The 19,095-nt window shown below is 39.1% G+C and overlaps 1 protein-coding gene across 2 annotated transcripts in view; it reads left to right on the top strand.

Moving 5' to 3' along the window:
• VSNL1 (visinin like 1) overlaps positions 1-19,095 on the top strand; it is a 93,180-nt gene that overhangs the window by 24,121 nt on the left and 49,964 nt on the right. For both annotated transcript variants that reach the window (XM_068937131.1, XM_009680544.2), the window contains exon 2: positions 16,102-16,268. In XM_068937131.1, the coding sequence (XP_068793232.1) occupies positions 16,107-16,268 (162 nt within the window). In that variant the 5' untranslated portion in view covers positions 16,102-16,106. The remainder of the gene's footprint in view (positions 1-16,101; positions 16,269-19,095) is intronic.

Raw genomic sequence — 19,095 nt, 5'->3', positions numbered from 1 at the left:
AGTAACAGGAAGATAGTGCAAAATACATTGATGATAACTATTAGAAGTCAGAAGGGAAACCGGAAATTACTGAGGATAACTGTGAAAATATCAGCTCAGTTCAAATAGCAGTTAAAATGGCTAGAAAATATTAGGATAGAAGTGGAAAAATATGCCACTGCATAAACATGTGGAACATCCTATGTGTAATTATAGTCACTTATATGATAAGGAGATGGTAAAATTATAAAAGGTATAGAAAAGGCGAAGGTTAAGTTGATTCGGAATATGGAGCACAGACTAGATAGACTGGCTGTTTTATGACTGCTGAGGGAGCAGGTAAATAAGCAGCAGTCACTATTTCTTGCAGTACAAGAAATAGGATCACCAATTAAATTATTTAACATATTTATTAAACATTTAATCAAATTTTGAAACTGATTTCCACAGGATGTTGTGGAGACCAAGATTTAAATGGTGTCAAAAAGGGATCAGACAGATTCAGGAAAGCTAATTTAATCAGTGATTATTAGACAGGATAGTCTGGAGAGTCAATGGAGAGAGAACAGCACCTCCAAAGTATGACTCATCCCATCCTAGGAAGTGTCTTAGATCAATTGGCTAAATCGCAGTCTGGAGATGACTGTCTTCGTGTTGGCCTCATTGACTAACTTAGTGTGAACATGAAAATTTGAGAAGGTTAAAGCTATACGATATGGATGACTCTAGATGTTGTAGTCATATACAAAAGTTGTGGGGCATTTTTGCTATTAAAAAAAGCTGTGAGTGAAATTAGTTGGTAAAGATGGAATTGACTATAAGGAAAGGAAATTTTCCTTTCTGTTGGCCATCCAAGGTACTTTTATTGTTTCGCAGCAGCAATATAATTTATGTACTTTAGTTGCAGAAGCATAAACAATGTGAAATAGACTACTGGATCGTCACTAAAATCACTCCCAACATCTGGAATCTCATTAGAGAGAGCGACAATCTTTTTTTTTTTTTTTTATCATAAACCATTTCACCTCTGCATTCTCCAATAATGCATGAGGTAATCATGAGGTAATGCTGAGCCTTCATTCAAAGAGGAGGGTAGTGGCTGATATTCCCTAGCTTTCCAAATTCTGCAGGCTTTTAAATAGCCCAGGATAGGTGTCAATGCAGCTGCAGCTGCCTCATGTCACAGTTGGGTATACAAATACTTCACCCATTGCTGTCTACTGTCACCTGGGAGCAGCAGTTATTGCGGAAGGCGCAGCCATGTAAGTGCTGTCCAGCCCTCTTCCTTGCCTGTAACCACCAGAAGTTCCTGCTTGACTTGGAAAGATACTCCCTGGTCTGCTTTAGCGAGACTTTAAGGTTTTCTCAGTAATCACCAATTTTTTGTCAAAATGAAACCGTCTTTTTATATTTTTTTTTCTTTTCTTTTTTGCCTGGCATCTTTGCAGTCTAGGTCCATGGGCCTCAACTAATTCTCATGGACAATTTAGCAAGAATCATCCCTAAATTAGAAGAAACATCATCCTGCTTGAGAATTAGAGTTGTTTATCATGCTTTCCAGGATACATGGCCTGGACTATGGTCTTTCTGTTGCTTGATCTCCTTAAGGTAATTTCCCCAGAGGTCTTTATCTGCCACAGGTTTCGGTGGGCAATGAATCAGAACAAAATTTTATTTTGCTAGACCGTATAATGGAATGGCACACTAGCATTGTGGATTTTGAATTTTAAGAACATCCAAAAGATTTCTGAATCAGCTTGTATGTATGTAGCAACATCTATCAAATGCTTTATCCTGATGGATAATAAACACAAGGAAGTCAGACAGTATTTTGGGTTAATTCCATAATCCCATAATTTAAATATTTATATAGCTTTCACTTGTTTTCCATCATATTTTTATCTGCATCATGGTTGCTTTTTTTTTTCTATCTTCTTGGATACATTGCTACCACCTGTGCTCAGAGCTGTTCCTTTATAGCAGCTTTCGTATGTTTCACTGGTGGAATTGTAAATGCATTGATGTCTAAATCAAAAATGTTGCTAACATTTTCTACCCACCTTTTTTAGTCATCCCCAGAAAGACAACTACTAAAGCATGTGCCCTAGAAAAACAGCATTTAGAAAGCCATCTGAAAAGCAAGCATCTCTTTGAAGTAAGAAAATAGACTGCTCCTTGCTTGTTGTTCTTTGCAAGTTGAGGTACAGAAGTTCTCTTTGATGCGGTAGTACTACAGACTTGCGATGCTTTGTAAAGTTCTCTTCTGTTTCCTCCTCTTTCCTCCATATAGATTTTATTATTCTTGGCCGTGGTAAATACTAGTAAAATTTAATTTCTGTATCTCTTGTCTCTATTTATGGTTATTTCACCAAAAAAAGCATGAGTGCACACAGTTTGCGCACACATCAGTTCAGCTGGGCAAGTATATCAGTGTTTTATTAGCACAGCCACAATAGCCAGCTGTTACAAAAATGTATTCCAGTAGAGCTCTCACTGAACAGTTGGAAGAAATTGTTCCAGTTATTTTTAATGTATGAAATTATAAAATTGTGCAGTCCTTTAGCACGAGAGCCTCACTGTCTCTCTCTCCCCCCGACTGGCTTATCTTTTAACCAGAAAACCTTATGCAGTGATTCATGCTTTGGATTTATGAAGAGTTTTATATATATATTTTTTTAACCTTACTGTCTTTCAGAACAACTATTGTACTATAAAAATGGTGCAGTCAAAAGAAAAAGAAATAGCTAAGAGCTTTCAGTTATTACGTATCTTAGAATTACTATTTTGTGTTTATGATGAATTTTGTGTGATGAAGGACATACGTAAGGCTTAAAGACTTGCCATTAAGATCGTGAAATAATAACGAAGTTCCTGTTTTGGGGACACAAAGTCTCCTCGCAGAGAGACAGCTTTCTTTTTGCTTTGCTCTTACTTGCTCGTTTTGCAGTTTCTATCAATATTAATCTCAGAATGCATTCTATATTTCCATCAGTATATAGCCTTGCTAAGAGCTTTTTAAAATAATTTTACTCCAGCGTCTACAAAAATACTCGTATTTTTCCAGGAAGATGCATTCATGAGAATCACCTATATTGTCTATCGATCTGATTTTAAATAGCAGTATTATTAGTGTGTACTGATTTATGAGAAAATACTAGGGAATGGTGATTACATGCGTTATTACTTTTTGGTGCTTCGCATTATTGCTTTGATGCTGGATTTATCCATGTAGCAGAGGTTCTCTGTTCTGCAGGACTTTTTTTTTTTTTTTTTTTTTTTAAATCTGCATAGAAGCTGTTCTTACATTTTGAATCAATTGTGTCCTGTGTGACAGAAGTTGGACTGAGAACTCTGGAAAATGAAACTCGTAAAGGAAGAAGCACAAGCAATGAATACTTCTAAATTCAGTGCTGGAGGGACCAGTTCAGTTCCATGCCTTCCCATCTTTGTTCTTTTTGCTCCAGCGTACACAAAGGATGCTAGTTAAAGCTAAAAAATTGCTTGGAAATCTCAGCTAAGATTTAGGCTTCTTGTGCAGAGCATTGCAGACATATTAGACTATTAAATAGCAAATGGGACAGTGAATATGAACAGGCACAAACAACGGTTATGTGATCTTTGCAACCCACCTTTTGGCACAGCTGAAATGACATCTGACTCTGTGTGCACTCTGTCTGTCGCACGTGTTAGCCCGAACCAACAGGAAGGTTGACAGCTTTTTGGTTAACCAAGCATAGCAACTGTAGCTTGTTAGACTAGACCTTATTTCCCGCCTAAACTTCAGCTGCATACCAAAACCGCCCTCCTAATGTATGTGCAGAGTGAGGGAAGGCAGGCATTTTTGAAGGACTCCAAAGAGAGGGCCTATAGATGAGCAGGGATTTTCTGTGATGGCTTTTCTCTATTGACAAAACAGAGTGCTTTGTCATTTACTGTTTCAGTAGGTACAAGTTCGCTGTCTAAATTAGGTAGGCAGGATTTGATTCAAAGAAAGGCTTGGTTCAGTTGCTAAAGCATGGTTGTCTAGTGCCATCTGAAAGGCCCTAAGGTATCTGAGACATCCGCACAGAGCAGGCAGATATTAACACAGGGCTTAGGGGAAAAGGGAAGCCCTCCTGGACCATCTAGAATACCCTGTATTTGGGTAGTGGAATTGAACTCAAAGTGCCTTAGGTCATACTGATACTCTCCAAGTCATGAGTTCATCCTCTCTTTGTTGCAAGACGATTACAAACCTGCCTATTTAGAATGATATTGGACAAACTAAAATCTTATTTCAAATGAGCCATCAAACAGCTGTTAATTAATTTATTACCTTTCTTCCAAACTGTAAGAATCAAAAATGATGGAAAACCTCTGTATTTCATAGTGGAGCTCTGAAGCGTTTTTAATTGAAAGTTCTTCCTGAAAAAAGCATTTTCAGTTTTTTTCTATTTCTTCTATATCGATGTTACAGTCAGTCAAATTTTAAGTGTGTTTCAAGCTGTTTGTGATTCATTTGTTCACTTGTTTATATGAGTAACATTTTTGACCGCCCCTCAGTGTCCAACATAAACGTGTAAAGCCATTGATTTCAATCTGCAGAATTATGATTCATCTTCTCAGTAATGTATTTCCTCTGCATTTAATCATGCTCCATCTGAAACAGTCACAAGGGAAGGTTCTGACAATTGGTTTATAATGAATTCAGGGTGAGCGTTCCACCAAAGGATCACTAGCCACAGTGATGTAAACACTTTGTTTTGACTTTGACAGGTTTTTAGTAAAATAAAAAGCTGTAATATACTTTTATGGTAACCACTTCTATTAATATCTGTCATAATACACAGTCATGTGGTTTTTAGTAATGCAGTTGTTTCGCACACAGGTCAAAATCATTAGTTGAAATCAGCTCACTTATGCTGATCACACTAGATGTGTGCAAAAGGGAGCTAACTCCAAAATCTTCAGTATTATTTTTTACGTTCAGAAGTTGAATGAAAACAAAAGATTTAAAATATGTCTATGTGTATCTGCCTGTATTTATTCTATTTATTGCCACACGGTTTATAGACCATGTGCTGATATCCTTATTCAGATTTGTACTCAGTCCTTCACTGGTTGCAGTTCTCATCACAGGACACAAGAGCAAGAAGAAAAAGAGACACTATCACTGTTTTGTGAGTTGGGAGCAGATAGGAAGGAAAGAAGCTATGCACTAATCTTGTTGCGGTTGTGCCCAATGAAGAGCAGAGAAGAGCCATTCATGGCTCACAGTACCTGCTTCTCCCTGCATATATCTGGATATTGCCATGAGACAGTGTCTTGCACCATCGGGCACAGCTGCTAAAGAGATTATTGCAGTGGACGAAGAGAGAGCTAGACAGTAGTTATATAGCAGGAAGATGCCTGGAGTGAAAATTTTTATGGAATAATGATATATTTAAATCATAATCAATACCGCTCTTTGAGGCCAGGACTTTACTGGGCTAAAAACTATACCAAGTATAAGGCACTAGATGGCAAAACCCAGGAAATCACAAGGACATAATGAGACACTCCTGAGCAGCCTGATCACTGCAGTTCAGCTCCTTAAAACCATAATGTTGTTGGGGGGCCTGGAGAAGGGTGGAAAAGAGTTAACTTTCCGTTGCTTTGATGGAAATAACTAGCAATAGTTGCCTGTATTTAGTATACCAGTATGTTGGGCTTTTAATGGCATTAGTCACACCCGAATAAAATTTGTAATATAGAGGAATAATAATCAACCTCAGCAAGCGTATGTGCTTCCTAGTGAGATCAGGACCAGCATTCTGATTCGAGGTTATCCACTGTTGTCAAGGAGGATCTTTCTTGTTTCACTTTAAGCATTTAGAAATTCATTTTCAAATCTAAGCAAGTTTACAAGGCTGCCTCTACAATCAGCAGAAAAGAAAGAGACCGCTGTAGAGGGTGATTCATCCTGTCTTAAAATAGGCATACATATATTCATCGTGCCTCTTTCAGACGTCTATCTCTACATGGGATGAATCACTCTGAAGATATCTGACTGTCGCTAATGACTACAGAGGGACCAGAGAAAACTAACTTTTTAAAACAGCTAACGTTAGATGAGATTAATCCACCTTTGCAGAAAAGTAGGACAATATTGTTTAAAAGCTGTGATGAGGAACATGGATATAAAGGAAGTGTGAAGCCTGTGTCAAAAGTAGAGCCTAATGACTGAAGAGAGAGAGAGATGTGGTCCTAAAAAGGCATATAATGGATTCAAACACCAAGGAAAATAAGACTGGAAAATGACCAGTGAAAAACTTGTGAATAAGCATGCCAGCTTAGAGAATTTGGCTACTTTGCACTTACCAAGGGTTCAATGACCATTCAAACTAACAGTAAAACAAACTGATAGCGGTTCAGAAGATCTACTGCAATCTCAATGTAGGGAAAGTGTGTAGGGAAAGTTTTTCTGGCTAATTACTGCAGAATAAATGACCATTAATTTAAAAGCAAGCAAACCAAAACTAAGAAACTAAGACAAAAAATTGGTGCCTGTATGTAAATGTGATCAAAGGCAATGTCTAGAGTCTAAAAGTGCTTATCCTTGAGCATGAACCATCAATAATGTTGATCCTGAAGAAAAACAGTGTTTTAATAACTATGGTCTCTGTAAGTTGAAAAAAAAAAAAAAAATCTGTTTCTCAGGTGGAGGAAATTTTGGTCTATTCTGGCGTGACGAAATTAGATGAATGCTTACAGTACCACACAAATGTGGACACATGATTCAAAAGAAGGCTGGAACCCACTCAGGGAGACAATATTCAAGCGTGCCTTGTCAGTAGTCCCCAAAAAGAGAAGTTTGCAGCACACATCTCAGAAGTGGCATACTGAGCAGAGGCTAGATCTCTGAAATATCTAAAAAACACATAGGCCACTCTTCTGAAATGCAAGGCTTGGAAAATGGTCCTCAGTGCTGACACTTAACTTGTTCCAGTGGCTACTCTGCACTAGTGATGTCCAGAAGATTATGATTTCTCCGTCTGTGAATCAAGGCATCTCACTTGGGAAAGTTAGCCTATTGGAAGCCATAGATTCTAGAATTAAACCCTCGGAGAAATCAGCCAAAAGCTGTTACATTTGGTGTAAGGCATACAGCAAAGCTTTCATTGCAATCAAGGCTCTGAAGGCAGTAGAACATTCTGGATAATCAGACTAACCATTACTCAAATTCATTGGAATGTTATTTGGCATATAAATTATTACAAAAAGATACTGTAAATGTTCTGCATGCATTTAACACATTATTTACGAGGCAAAAATCAGAGAGAATAGGCCAGCTAAATTCATCTTACAGCTGATAAATTAAGCTTCTTTCTCAGTTGTCACCTTCATGCTACTTACTGATCACCACACTTGATAGAGACTGGCCTAGTAGCAAAATTAAACTATGGCAACAGATACACTTACATGTTTTTCTGACTCAATATTAACAAGCATATTGTTCTCCTCAGAAATTAATCACTAAATTGTCTAGAAGATCTAGAATAGGTCACCAAACTGTCTGAACATCGGAAGACAAGAAGTGGACATGTCAAAAAGAAAAAAAATACTATTTAAGTTATGGCATGTAACAAGGCCAAACAACAGAGTTGAATAAGAAGTCTTCAGTAAAAATTTTCTTAAGGAACATTGATTGTTCAGAGCTAAAACTTTCTGTAGAAATATGGCTATCCTCCTCATTGCAATGCAAAAGGAAAGACTGAAAGAAAGAGCAAGCAAAAGAGCAATTTTGTTCCTGTTTCTTCAAGGCTAAATCTAAGTGGTAGAACCTGGAAGCTCTTCTGAGCACCCAGGTTGTGTTAAACAACGTAGACAAGTCTCTGCTTTTATGCTGTGTGCTTCCTCCTATGCCACTTATAAGGGAAGAGAGAAGGCTATGGCTTGCTCTAAGCAGCTTCCCAATCTGAATAAGGACTGGGAGCAGGAACAGGACCCTTAGACATATTTCAGACCATATATCTGCAGGTCACTTTATATAGCTGCCTGCTTTGCAGTCTGGCTTTGAATAAAGCTCCACTGTATCCCACAGGGGTGCATCAGCAGTTGAGCTCCTGGCTAGTATTACCCTTGATTTTCACATTGAAAACGTAGGTAACTCCCTTTTGGTTTTATTCCATACTCAGAAGAAAACAAATTCAAATGTTTCCACACATTTAATGAAACAAATTTGTTTTCTAGTCACCTGGGAGTGGGGGGGAACCCTACGTACCAGTCATTGTTATGTTAGAGCCTCTGCCTACACAGATTTTACCTTTTTTTTAATTGCTTGAATCTAATTGAATATCCATCTCATTTCAAATAACATTTAAAAATATATCTCTTCTTTTGCTTGAGCCTCTTCCCTCCATTTACTATTCAATTCAGTTGGATAATTGTATTCCATAATGTCATTACTCTCTATTTTTCCGTGTTTCTTTTAGGCAGAAAGATTACAGGCCTGAATCTGATCTTTGGTAAAACCAGTAAAGTAACGTGAAATCGTTAGATTTATTCCAGTTTTACCGTAGTGTAACGTAGATCAGAACCTGACCTGTTTGCCTCACCCTTAATTTGAAGTTTATGTTGTCAGCAGTAAATTAAGACTCCCTAACTTCAATGTGGTGTTGCACATCTACAAAAAGATGTATTTGGTTTTCACTGATGAACTTTCCATCAGTTTGCATGGTGCAAAGCACAGCATGAGTTTGGTTAAAATCTCAGAAGAGACGAAAGCATTGTGTGAAGGGAAAAGCTGGTAGTTCAGAGTGCTTTTTGCTTCTCGGTGGGAAAGAGCACAATGTGTTCCTGAACACTACAGATCACTGACGGCCAAAATACTAATACTGTGGGAGTATAATAACTCTACCTGTACCTGATAATCAGATTATCCCAGAATTACTACTGAAGTGGTTTCTGCAGTTCTCGAGTCACAGAATCGCTGAGATCGGCAGGGACATGTGGGGATCATCTAGTCCAACCAGCTGCTCAGAGCAAGGTCACCTAGAGCAGGTCCACAGTATTCTGCATCGCATGGCCCAGTTAGGCTTTCACTGTGTCTGGTACCATCTGTCCTTTTGTTCATCTGCCTGTACCTGGGGTGGTGCTACTTGCCTGGCTTTTCCCCTCCAAGAGGGGAGAAATGGGAAATGCTGAGAACTGGACGGCATTCAGCTTCCGCTCCTACAGGTTGCTGCTGCTCTTTCTCCTTGCTGCTGATGTTCAGGTGTGGAGCTGCTATGTGTTTGGATCCAGGGGTTTTGGGAGAGGAGCAGGAAAAGGGAACTGAGCTGAGTGAGGGAGTCTTCTGCCCCTGGGAGTTTTGGAGGGCCACAATGTGATACAGCCTCCGCAATGAAGTAAAGGTCACTGAGGAGGATCAAACTGGCTGGCTTACAGGGGTGCAGTGAGGGCAGAAAGACAACTGCTGCTACCAGTAGTTCCTTGTAAGCTGACTGACTCCTTTTCAAAAGGTCTAATAGTCCTGTAATAGTTCTTTGGCATCAGTATACTAAAAGATTCAAATGGTATCATATATAAATACCACGTCACTCTTCTCTAACAGATCTTCCTCTCCTGCACATATGGGGGAAAAAAAGGACTTTCCCCTCCAGTGTGATTCTGCTATGCAAGAGGCAGGCTTAGGGTCATCCCTATGTTGTGCAAGCTAGCTTAGAAATCACGTTGGCAGCTGTTGTGAGGAGATGCTTCCCAATTTGCATGGGAAATACTGCAGTTGGACAAAGTCGTTCCAGTTGCAGCCATTGCTCTTCGTGCTTTGGATGGGAAAATTCCTCTTCTCCTCCACACATATTGTTTCTCGGATACTTACTCCGGTGGGGCTTTGGGTATGAGATTTTTGGCTTTTTTTGTTTGAAAGGTTCTAGATTTCTTTTTCTGTGGAACAATAAATAATTTTGAAGAAACGAAGCATCTGTGTGGTTTGACAGTCTGCTCCTGTCTATCCTTCATGCTGACATTAGTAGAGGAAAGGCAGTGTCATAAGTAGCCTGAGGAGAAAGGAACAATGTTAGGAGTTGTCAGGAGCTATAGTTATTATCATTACACAACTGGAAATTTGTTTTATTCCTCCTATATCTGCACCTATGTTGGAGTCTATACAGCACTTAATCAACTTAGTGCTTATAGATTTAGATTGGGTCAAAGATTGCAAAGACACCCACCACACTTACCTGCTCAATGCCTGGATTTCACATGAAGTCCACAGGAGTCAGCACGTTCCTGTGGGAGTTTGTGGGCTGGGAGCTGGCAGAGGGGTGGGGATGAAGCACAGCTTTCCTTCCAACCTAATGATTGCCTGCCAGCACAGCTGAGCTGGCAAACCGAGTGTTGTAATTTGCTTCTGGCATAGTCCACATGGCTCCTTCCCATTTCCCAGAGCCAGGGAAAAGCAAGAAAAACATGTGCCTTACGAGGGGTCTTTAATGACTCTTGAGGCTGCTGCCATGGAGACGTTGGTTGACTACCCCATTCAGCTCATGCAGGTTTGGTGGGAAAACAAGAACTAGAACGTGGGCAGGTGTCAAAGCAGCCAAAATATAGCGAGATAAGTTGGGGTAGTCCTGTTCCTTCACATTGCCTGGGTGCCTGTACCTAGGGACCTAAGGCTAATCTCCCTACCTTCCTTCTGGAGTCAGCAAAGGCAGAGAGGTGATTGGAATCATCAGAGCATCTTTTCCAAATGATCCTTAGGGCGAACCCTTTTCTCTCAGTTACCTCTGAAGGGACTTTAATGAAACTAGCCAGCTAGAGCAGGTAGCAAAAGTGAGGTGGTAGAAGTTCCCATTTCCCCCAAATTGTTTCAAAGAATCATGAAATAGTTGGGGTTGGAAGAGACCTCTGGAGATCTAGTCCAACCTCCCTGCTCAAGCAGGGTCAGCTAGAGCAGGTTGCCTAAGACTGTCTCCAGGCATGTTTTGACTGTCTCCAAAGATGGAGACGCCACAGCCTCCTTGGGCAATCTGTTCCAGTGCTTGACCACCCTCACGGTAAGTTTTTTGGTTTTTTTTTTTTTTTTAATGTCTCTTGTCCTCTTGTCCTTTCAGTGGATACCACTGAGAAGAGTCTAGCTCCATCTTCCTTACTGTCCCAATCAGCTATTTACACACGTTCCTAATATTCCCCTGAGCTTTCTCTTCTCGAGGCTGAGCAGTCCCAGCTCCCTTAGTCTCTCCTCACATGTGAAATGCTCCAGTCCCTTCATCATCCTGGTGTCCCTTTGCTGGACTTGCTCCAGTATGTCCCTGTCTTTCTTGTACTGGGGAGCCCAGCACTGGACACAGCACTCCAGGTCTGCCTCAGCAGTGCTCTGTAGAGGGTAAGGATCCTCTCCCTCAGCCTGCTGGCAATGCTTGGCCTAACGCAACGTGAAAAGAAAATGATATTGTATAACTGGGTTTAAGCAAAGCAAGCAAAAAGGCACAGGACTGGGTTTGCAGGGACATGGTTTGTGCAGGAATTTGGATCCTTCTTCAGCACTAGCACAAGTATGTTGAAAAACACTCAAGTTTATTCTTCACTAGGAATGGCCAGAGTTATATTTGTTTTGCCCTGGTCCCTTTAAAAATTGAAAGCCTGATGAGAAGGCTGAAGGGGAATGGAGAGGGGGGAAGGAGGAAACGGGTGGGAACAGAGCTGTGTTAACAACAGTTTGGGGGTGTCCTGAAATCATTAATCAGCAAAGGAGCTTCCGTAAGTCATATTTTGCTCTTGAAGTTTAACTTTTTTTTTCGTCTTTAGTAAAACCCTGATTTTTAATACTCTGCACGTGCTGATGGTGTAGTATTGGCAAGCCAAGCGGGAGAGACACAATTGTTAAACCTATATAGGAATTGCTATAAAATATTCCAGGGAAAAAACCCTGGAAAAACCCCAGGAGATTAGTGTAGAGATAGGAGACCTTTTAACAGGGCTAAAGCACGTGTGGAACTCCAGATGGAATTGCAGGAAAGATATCAAACCAAAGAGTTAAAGGAAAAACTGGAAGACCGGGTATGGTTTTAAAACTGGAGTAACTGTCTTCTTCTTTCTGCACATTATTTAACTCCTTTTACCTCCAAAGCCCCCAGAAAATCAATATAAAACTGATTTGGTACGCCAGGCTGCTGAGTCATTCTAGAGTAACGTCAAGCTCCTGCTGCTGCAGATCCCTCTCTCTTCCCAGGCCAGCCCCACCAGTCTGGAGGGGACAAAAAGCAGGCAAATATATCCCCAAATATTCCTCATTCTCCTCTGCCTGCTGTCCGCCAGCACAGCCCAGAGTGCTTTAGTTTTTGGATCTGTTGTTTAATAAAACTCCAGCTTTTAAAACTGACCTTGCTATGGGCCTGTTGGGGCCAACATAGCCTATGGGCCAGCAATTCGTGGTCTGCTGTGTGACTGCTGAGGTGCTACTGCACTAAGCACTCCTGAAAAGCTTGTTTCTCTGGGTAGCTAAATGGCCTCTTTGCAGCATTTTGGCCAAAAAGATGTGTTTCTTAAGCTCAGCCTTTATTGCTGTTACTCTCGTGACATTACTGCTGTAATCTGGACTGTGTTGCTCTTGCTAATATTAGTAAGCATTCTTCTGCTAGAGTAATCACGTTGGGAACAGACTTGACACCTTTACTCGTGCAAAGTGCCACCCACTTAGCTAGTTTCTTGTTTATCATGAATCTCTACCCCACACTGGTTTGGAATAAAAGCGTGTTGCTCTCCCCCCTTTTTTTTTTTTTCCTTCCCTTTCATGATTTTTGCCAATCAGAAAACACAGCAGAAGATGAATAACAGTGCTTGGATTGTCACATTGCATGGTTGGAAGGATGGAAGTTGGAAGCAAATCTGTAGTTTGAAAAAATTAAATTTACTAAACAAAGAGATGCTTGCGGAGTGACCTTTCCTCTACTTGAAAACTTAGTGATTGTGCAGCTGTTGTCTCCCGTTTTTGCCTAATGCATATTCATGGATTTTCACAAGGAAAAAAAAAAAAACAAAACATGTTTGGGAAACCATGATTATAACTTAATTAAAAATAGTTTCAATTTTAGAAAATTAAATGTGTTGGCAGTGATGTACTCATTGCTAATGGGTGATTGAACTTTTTCAATAACAATAAGAGATTCAATGAAACCCTAGAAGATGTTAGAATATGATTAACTAGATAATCTATGTATTTGAGTTTTTATTCCCAAATAAGCTGTATCTCCCAGAGCCAGAAGTATGAGTTTATATTTGATAATGATATGAGACTCTTAAGCCTTCTTGCAGGTTGTAATTCAATTCTGTAAGAAAAGACCTTTAAAAGGAGAAGAAAGAATGGATGCTTGCAATTACAGGAAGGCGTTGTGGCTGAGTGGGTCAGCTTGTTCAGTCCCTCGTCTCAAATAGAGCGAGGCAGGTTACATGCCATATTGAACTGGAGCAGCAAATGAGAGTGCAGAACCTATCAGCCTCAAATTATACCTTCCCGAAATGCTGGTTTGGTTCTCTGGAACCAACCTCTTGTTTTTCAAGACGTTAGCTGCCGTTTTGCACTGATACAATAGAGGATATTATCTGTTGGGATGTGTCAGGATGGGACCGACTGGACGACCTACAGTGGAAAAGCTGCTCACCGAAACTAGGGACCTTCATCACAGAGACAGAAAGCTGGTGTCCTATTTCTCTGGATGTGATGACAGATAAGGTTATGGGTGGATATCTTTGTCCAGCCCTTTAGTCATGTAAACTTGTGTAAATGCAGACCCACTCCATTTTCTATGGTGTTTTATGTCCATGTTGCTGAAAATACTATAGCAAACTGGAAAATTGTGCTGAGGTTCACAGGTTCTGTGTGTTTCCATTTCTGTGCAGTGCCAGGCCCACAGGGCTGTAAAACTAACACGAAAAATACAGAAAAGTTGTAATTACGTTACCAATAATAGAAAATCTGTCAGTCAAAAATGCCTGATATTTGCCCGTTCAAGATCACTTTTTTCATGTATAACTGTCATTGAGATAAACATTAATGGGAATAAGAATCCGGATGGAAAGAGTCAAATAAAAGCAGACTTGGATGAATTAAGAGGGCCAGAAGATGCCCTAAGAACTTCCCTAAGGTGGTTACTGTAATTGCTGAGAAGCTTTTGGGGTCCTTTGGTTCCTAAGCAAAGCACTTTATGACTGTAAAGGGTAGCACAATTTGAAGGAAAAAAAGAAGAAAAAAAGGAAGAAATAAACAGGCCTCTTAATGATTAAAACAAAACATTCTGTCATTTCATTTAAAGGTCATCTGAGTTGGAACTAGAGCGAGATCTGTATTAGTGTACATTAGTCTCTATGGCATCTAAATTCAGACTATGCCAAATTAAGTCAATATAATACATAATTGATATTCATTTTGAAAGCTCATGTTCAGGAGAAAGGAAATTCAAAGCTAAGGCAAGGGCAATTGTTCTAAATAGTTATAAATTGCAAATCCGTCATTCAATCAAAATAGCTGATTTCTAGAGGTCTGCATACAGAATTAGGCCTACAGTAATTAACTAAAAGGTAAAACTCTCCAGTATTTGAGCTAAATTTACCAAAGCATGTGGATGGGAGTTCAGCAGAGCTATAGACTGAGTTGTGAGCGAGCAGTGTGCTGCTCCCAAGTAATAGTTTACTACAGGCAAATAATGATTTGCTGTATGAGTTCATGTAGGGTGTGCTTATAATTCAGGGAGGATACAGAGCAAATCATTATCTGCAAGAAGGCACGGTGGAATCTCATGAGGCTCACAGGGGAAGGAAGTGTGGAGTGTGTGTAAGGAGGATTTGCTTGCTAGATGCTGGAAGCACCCTAGGAAACGATGGCCTGCTTCCACCTTCAGCTGCATCTGTGCAGCAGCGCAGTGCAGTCCTCTGACAGTATTGGTCCCTATGGCTTTGGGACGTTTCTGGCTGATAATGTCCTAGCCCGATGTGTTGTAGCATTTTGTACTTTCAAATGACTGAATCCTGTGACAGGATAGACCTCCTTTTTCTTAGAGTCCAGGATGCTTGTGGGCTGAACTGTGTGTGCCCCTTAGCAAAGGGATTGCTGATAGCCCCAAGCATCATGTTTGGGCTGGGGTTTGGGTGGGGATGCTGTGGAGAGGGGTAAGGCAGACTGGAGAGGTGTCTCAGACAAAAGACCAACATGAACAGTATTGAAATTAATGTACTTGTATATAGGCATATCTGTATTTTATGCTTCTGTATATTTTATATTTATAAATATTAAACATTTATAAATAGATGTATAAGATTTATATAACAACTGCAGTGGATATCTCCAGGGTTAACAGTGATGGAGTATAAACCATCTACTGTATATTAACTCTACAGTAAGTATACTTATATATCTCTATATATAAATAAAAATTCCATCTGTCTTTCGAGTTTGATTTCATCATTTTTTAAGACCACATGTATGACTCTGGCTTTGCTTCCTCACAGTGGAATATGTAGTGCTTCACATTATAGCCCTGTCTTGTCCACAGCCTTGTGCCTGTGAAGAGTAGCTGTTAACGTGAGTGCCGTGTCTGAAGAGACATGAAAGATAAAGAGGAATTCTGCAGATGTCCCTGAATCTATGAAAAGGTTTTGCTAAATTAAAAGAAAAAAGGAAGCCATATTTTTCAGCCTTAGAGTAGTGAAAAGGTAGAAATTACCTTACAGAAATCGCTAGAAAAAAAAGAGAGGTCACCTCTCGATATGACGATAACTCTGAAATAAGAGAAATGTGTAGTACTTTGCAAAGGAAGGCGATAACCCCCCCCCCACACACACACACCCGAAAGAAAATAAACCTTTCACTTGGATGAGAATATTATTAAAGATAAAAAAGATTAATTTTTATCATTGTTTTGAAGGCAGATGAGCAGTCTGTCTCCAGGGCTTGACTTCTAAATGAAAGAAGAATGTTTTATTGCTCCCCCTTTCAGCCTCAAATGTTCAAATCTAGCTTAGTTTCCTGGTCACTAGGGAGTCCATGCAGTTGCGTTTGACTGAAAGCAGCAGAGTGCACAAGTGATGCGTTCCAGCTTTTTTGCTAATCAAGTTTAAAATGATCACAGCAACTTGGCTAATTGTATTAATTTATTTCTTCTTTAGGCAGAATGGGGAAACAGAATAGCAAGCTGGCCCCTGAAGTGATGGAGGATCTGGTGAAGAGCACGGAGTTCAATGAACATGAGCTAAAACAGTGGTACAAAGGATTTCTAAAGGATTGTCCAAGTGGTAGACTGAACCTTGAGGAATTTCAGCAGCTCTACGTAAAGGTAAGTTATTTATTAAGTTCTTATTCTTTGGCCACAGAAAAAGTAACAGAGTAACATAAAGCAAACAAATAGTTAAAGAGCTGTCATTCATTCAGATGAAACACTACCTTCGCTAGGAGAAGCAGTGGTGAATACAAGGATATAAGTGAGAAGTGCTACGCTAGTCAGACCAGTGATTTGTATAGCTGCAGGGACCAGAACCAAATGTTTAGGAAAAAAGCTGTAAATTACCCACCGGAAATTTCCTTTCTTCACTTTGTAATGTATGGGTATCTTTCACGTTCAAAAAAAGAGGCCCCAGTCCTGTTTATTAATAAACTGTGCTGTATCCTACGTAATACCACTGGATTATAAACTGTGAGATTGTCGGATCTACTCTTATATAAAAGTCTGTTCTTCTTTTGATTTCAGTGAAGCTCTTGCGCTGGTGAGTTTTCATGGCAATACGTCCTGCAGAAAAATTATATATTGCGTATGAAGGAATTCCTCTATAACTTCTAAGTATTGCCTTTACTTTCTCTCTGCACTTGTTACATGTGAAAGGAAAACCAGGCTGCTTCGTTTATTTTATTTTTCATTATCAAGTGCAATGAAGTCTTTTCCTTACATTTAGTATGTATTTATTCTGTAAAAAGAAGAGCGGGGGGCCAGCATGAGAAGTATATTCGTGTTACAAAGATAATTACATTTTAATGCAGAATGGAGTGTCTGCCCAAAGGTCAGAGACTTCAAAGTAATTTTAATTAGGAAAAATATTGGATGGCAGTGATGAATAGTAGGATCAGAACAGTTCATAAATACAATATGAAGCTGAATAAAAATAAAAAGCCTTTAAAATGCGAGCGTTTAATTTTGAGCACACGGACAATTTCTGCAGACAAGTGAAAGTATCTGTCTCATCCCTTAAATGAATAGTACAGTTCTTTCCTGAATTTCTTCAGCCTTGAACTGCATCTCTCTGTAAATTATTACCCAGTCCCATTTTTCTTCTAATGAATGGTCTAACAAAAACTACTAACTGCAGTTTACATAAATAAACTTCTGTCTTCATATTTTAATATTTATGGCTCAAGATGTCGCCTCACAATCCCGTTCTTAAAGACTGACTTTGTAATAACTGTTGTTTTAAGAGAAAAGAATTTTTACTGCCTTCAAGTATTGTGCTTTTTATTGACTGATAATTTATAGCTTCCATTTTAAACAATACTTGGTGCATATCCACCAAGATTAGACACCTAATTGTTTCTCTTATGCGTTTCTGAGGAAAGTAAATTGGCTTTACAAAATATGGATTTCTAGCAAAGTATACCAAATGTTTAACTCTCTAGAAATCATTACTTTCTTTTTGGCACATTACATTAAAGGGATTAAAGTGTTTTAAATGATTTTGTGTGTTGTGAGGAAAGGTATCTTCTGAAAATAGCTCAGAGCTGTAAGGACTTTCTCCTTCCAAAGGGTTTTTGAATTATTCACAGATAATTCATAAAATTCTTCACAGAAATAACAGAGATTCAGCATCGTATTTACAAAATAGTGGCGCAAAATATAAAAAAAAGAGCATAGCAGTATTTTACTCTTGAAATACTGAGACAGCTCCGTAGTTTTACTGAGGTGGAATATCTGGCTTTTAGTTTTATGGTCTCATATTTTTTTTTTTAGAAGTGCACATCAAATAAGATTTTCTCCTTTGCTTCGACAGTTACGTTTTTAAAGATCTGCTCTTTATAATTTTACTGTCATATATTTAGTGTAGTGTATTGTGTGTGTGTGTATATATATATATATATATATAAATATACATACATACATACATATATATATATATAAAATATACATACACACACACACACACACATATGTATACATATATATATATATATATAGCATCTCTATGCAGAGTGGAGTGCTAATTTTACAGAGTGAAATACCATTAGTGATTCCAGAGCTTTACTGGAGAAGAAATAATTGTAAAATAATAGCCTTTAGTTCACTGAGAAACAAACAATCTGAATGTCAGTGGTGGTGGCGGCGAGCTCCCGTGTGTAGGACGTTCTGCCTGCGCTGGCTGCTAGCTACAAGCAGAATCCTAGGTGCGAAATGTGTGATCTTTGTAGGAGAAGCCACCAGCAGGAGTCACAAAGCATTATTATTAGATTTAAAGCATTTTGGTTCTTTTAATGCCTATTCAGGGTAAAAACGTCTAAAGCATGTATTGATCAATAATTGCTCTGTGTGATCTTATGGTTGAGAGAGATGGCATTTTTTCTGGTGTCTGAAGTGGATTTTATTTGAGAAGATTCCCAGAAATAAATAGATTTGGAAAAGAAATTATAGGACTTATTTTCATTTATGAGTTATATTTTCTTTAGATGATTTTGTTTCTTTGCTCATGAGAGTTGCGTGGTGCACTTTCACATGGAATGATGAAAGGGTGTAGGTGGTCTGACTAAGCTATAAAAAAAAGATCTTCTTTTACTCATACCCAGTAGAAAATATCCTCAGCTTTAAGAGCAAAATCATGTATTTTTTTGGTTTTAACAAAAAAGGCCTGCCAATTTTACTGATCTTTCAGGTTTGCAGAATTTACTTCTCCCAAATTTTGCAGAACCCTGAAAACCTGATGGCAGAAAATACTTAATGAGTGGATTACGGTTTCATCATTGTCAGTTATTTTTATTTTTTAGTTGGTATTTCATTGAGAGAGGTAGCAAGGCTCAAGTGTATGTCTTTATTTATTGATGTACGTGTAGACGCTATTGAGTGGAAGGGGGTATTACTCTGGCTTGGCTTGGAAGCCTTTGCTCTTGAAGTTCCCATTCTGAACCCA

Source organism: Struthio camelus, chromosome 3 (assembly GCF_040807025.1).
Source record: "Struthio camelus isolate bStrCam1 chromosome 3, bStrCam1.hap1, whole genome shotgun sequence".
NCBI classification, from domain to species: Eukaryota; Metazoa; Chordata; class Aves; order Struthioniformes; family Struthionidae; genus Struthio; species Struthio camelus.
This window is presented reverse-complemented; position numbering and strand designations above follow the sequence as displayed.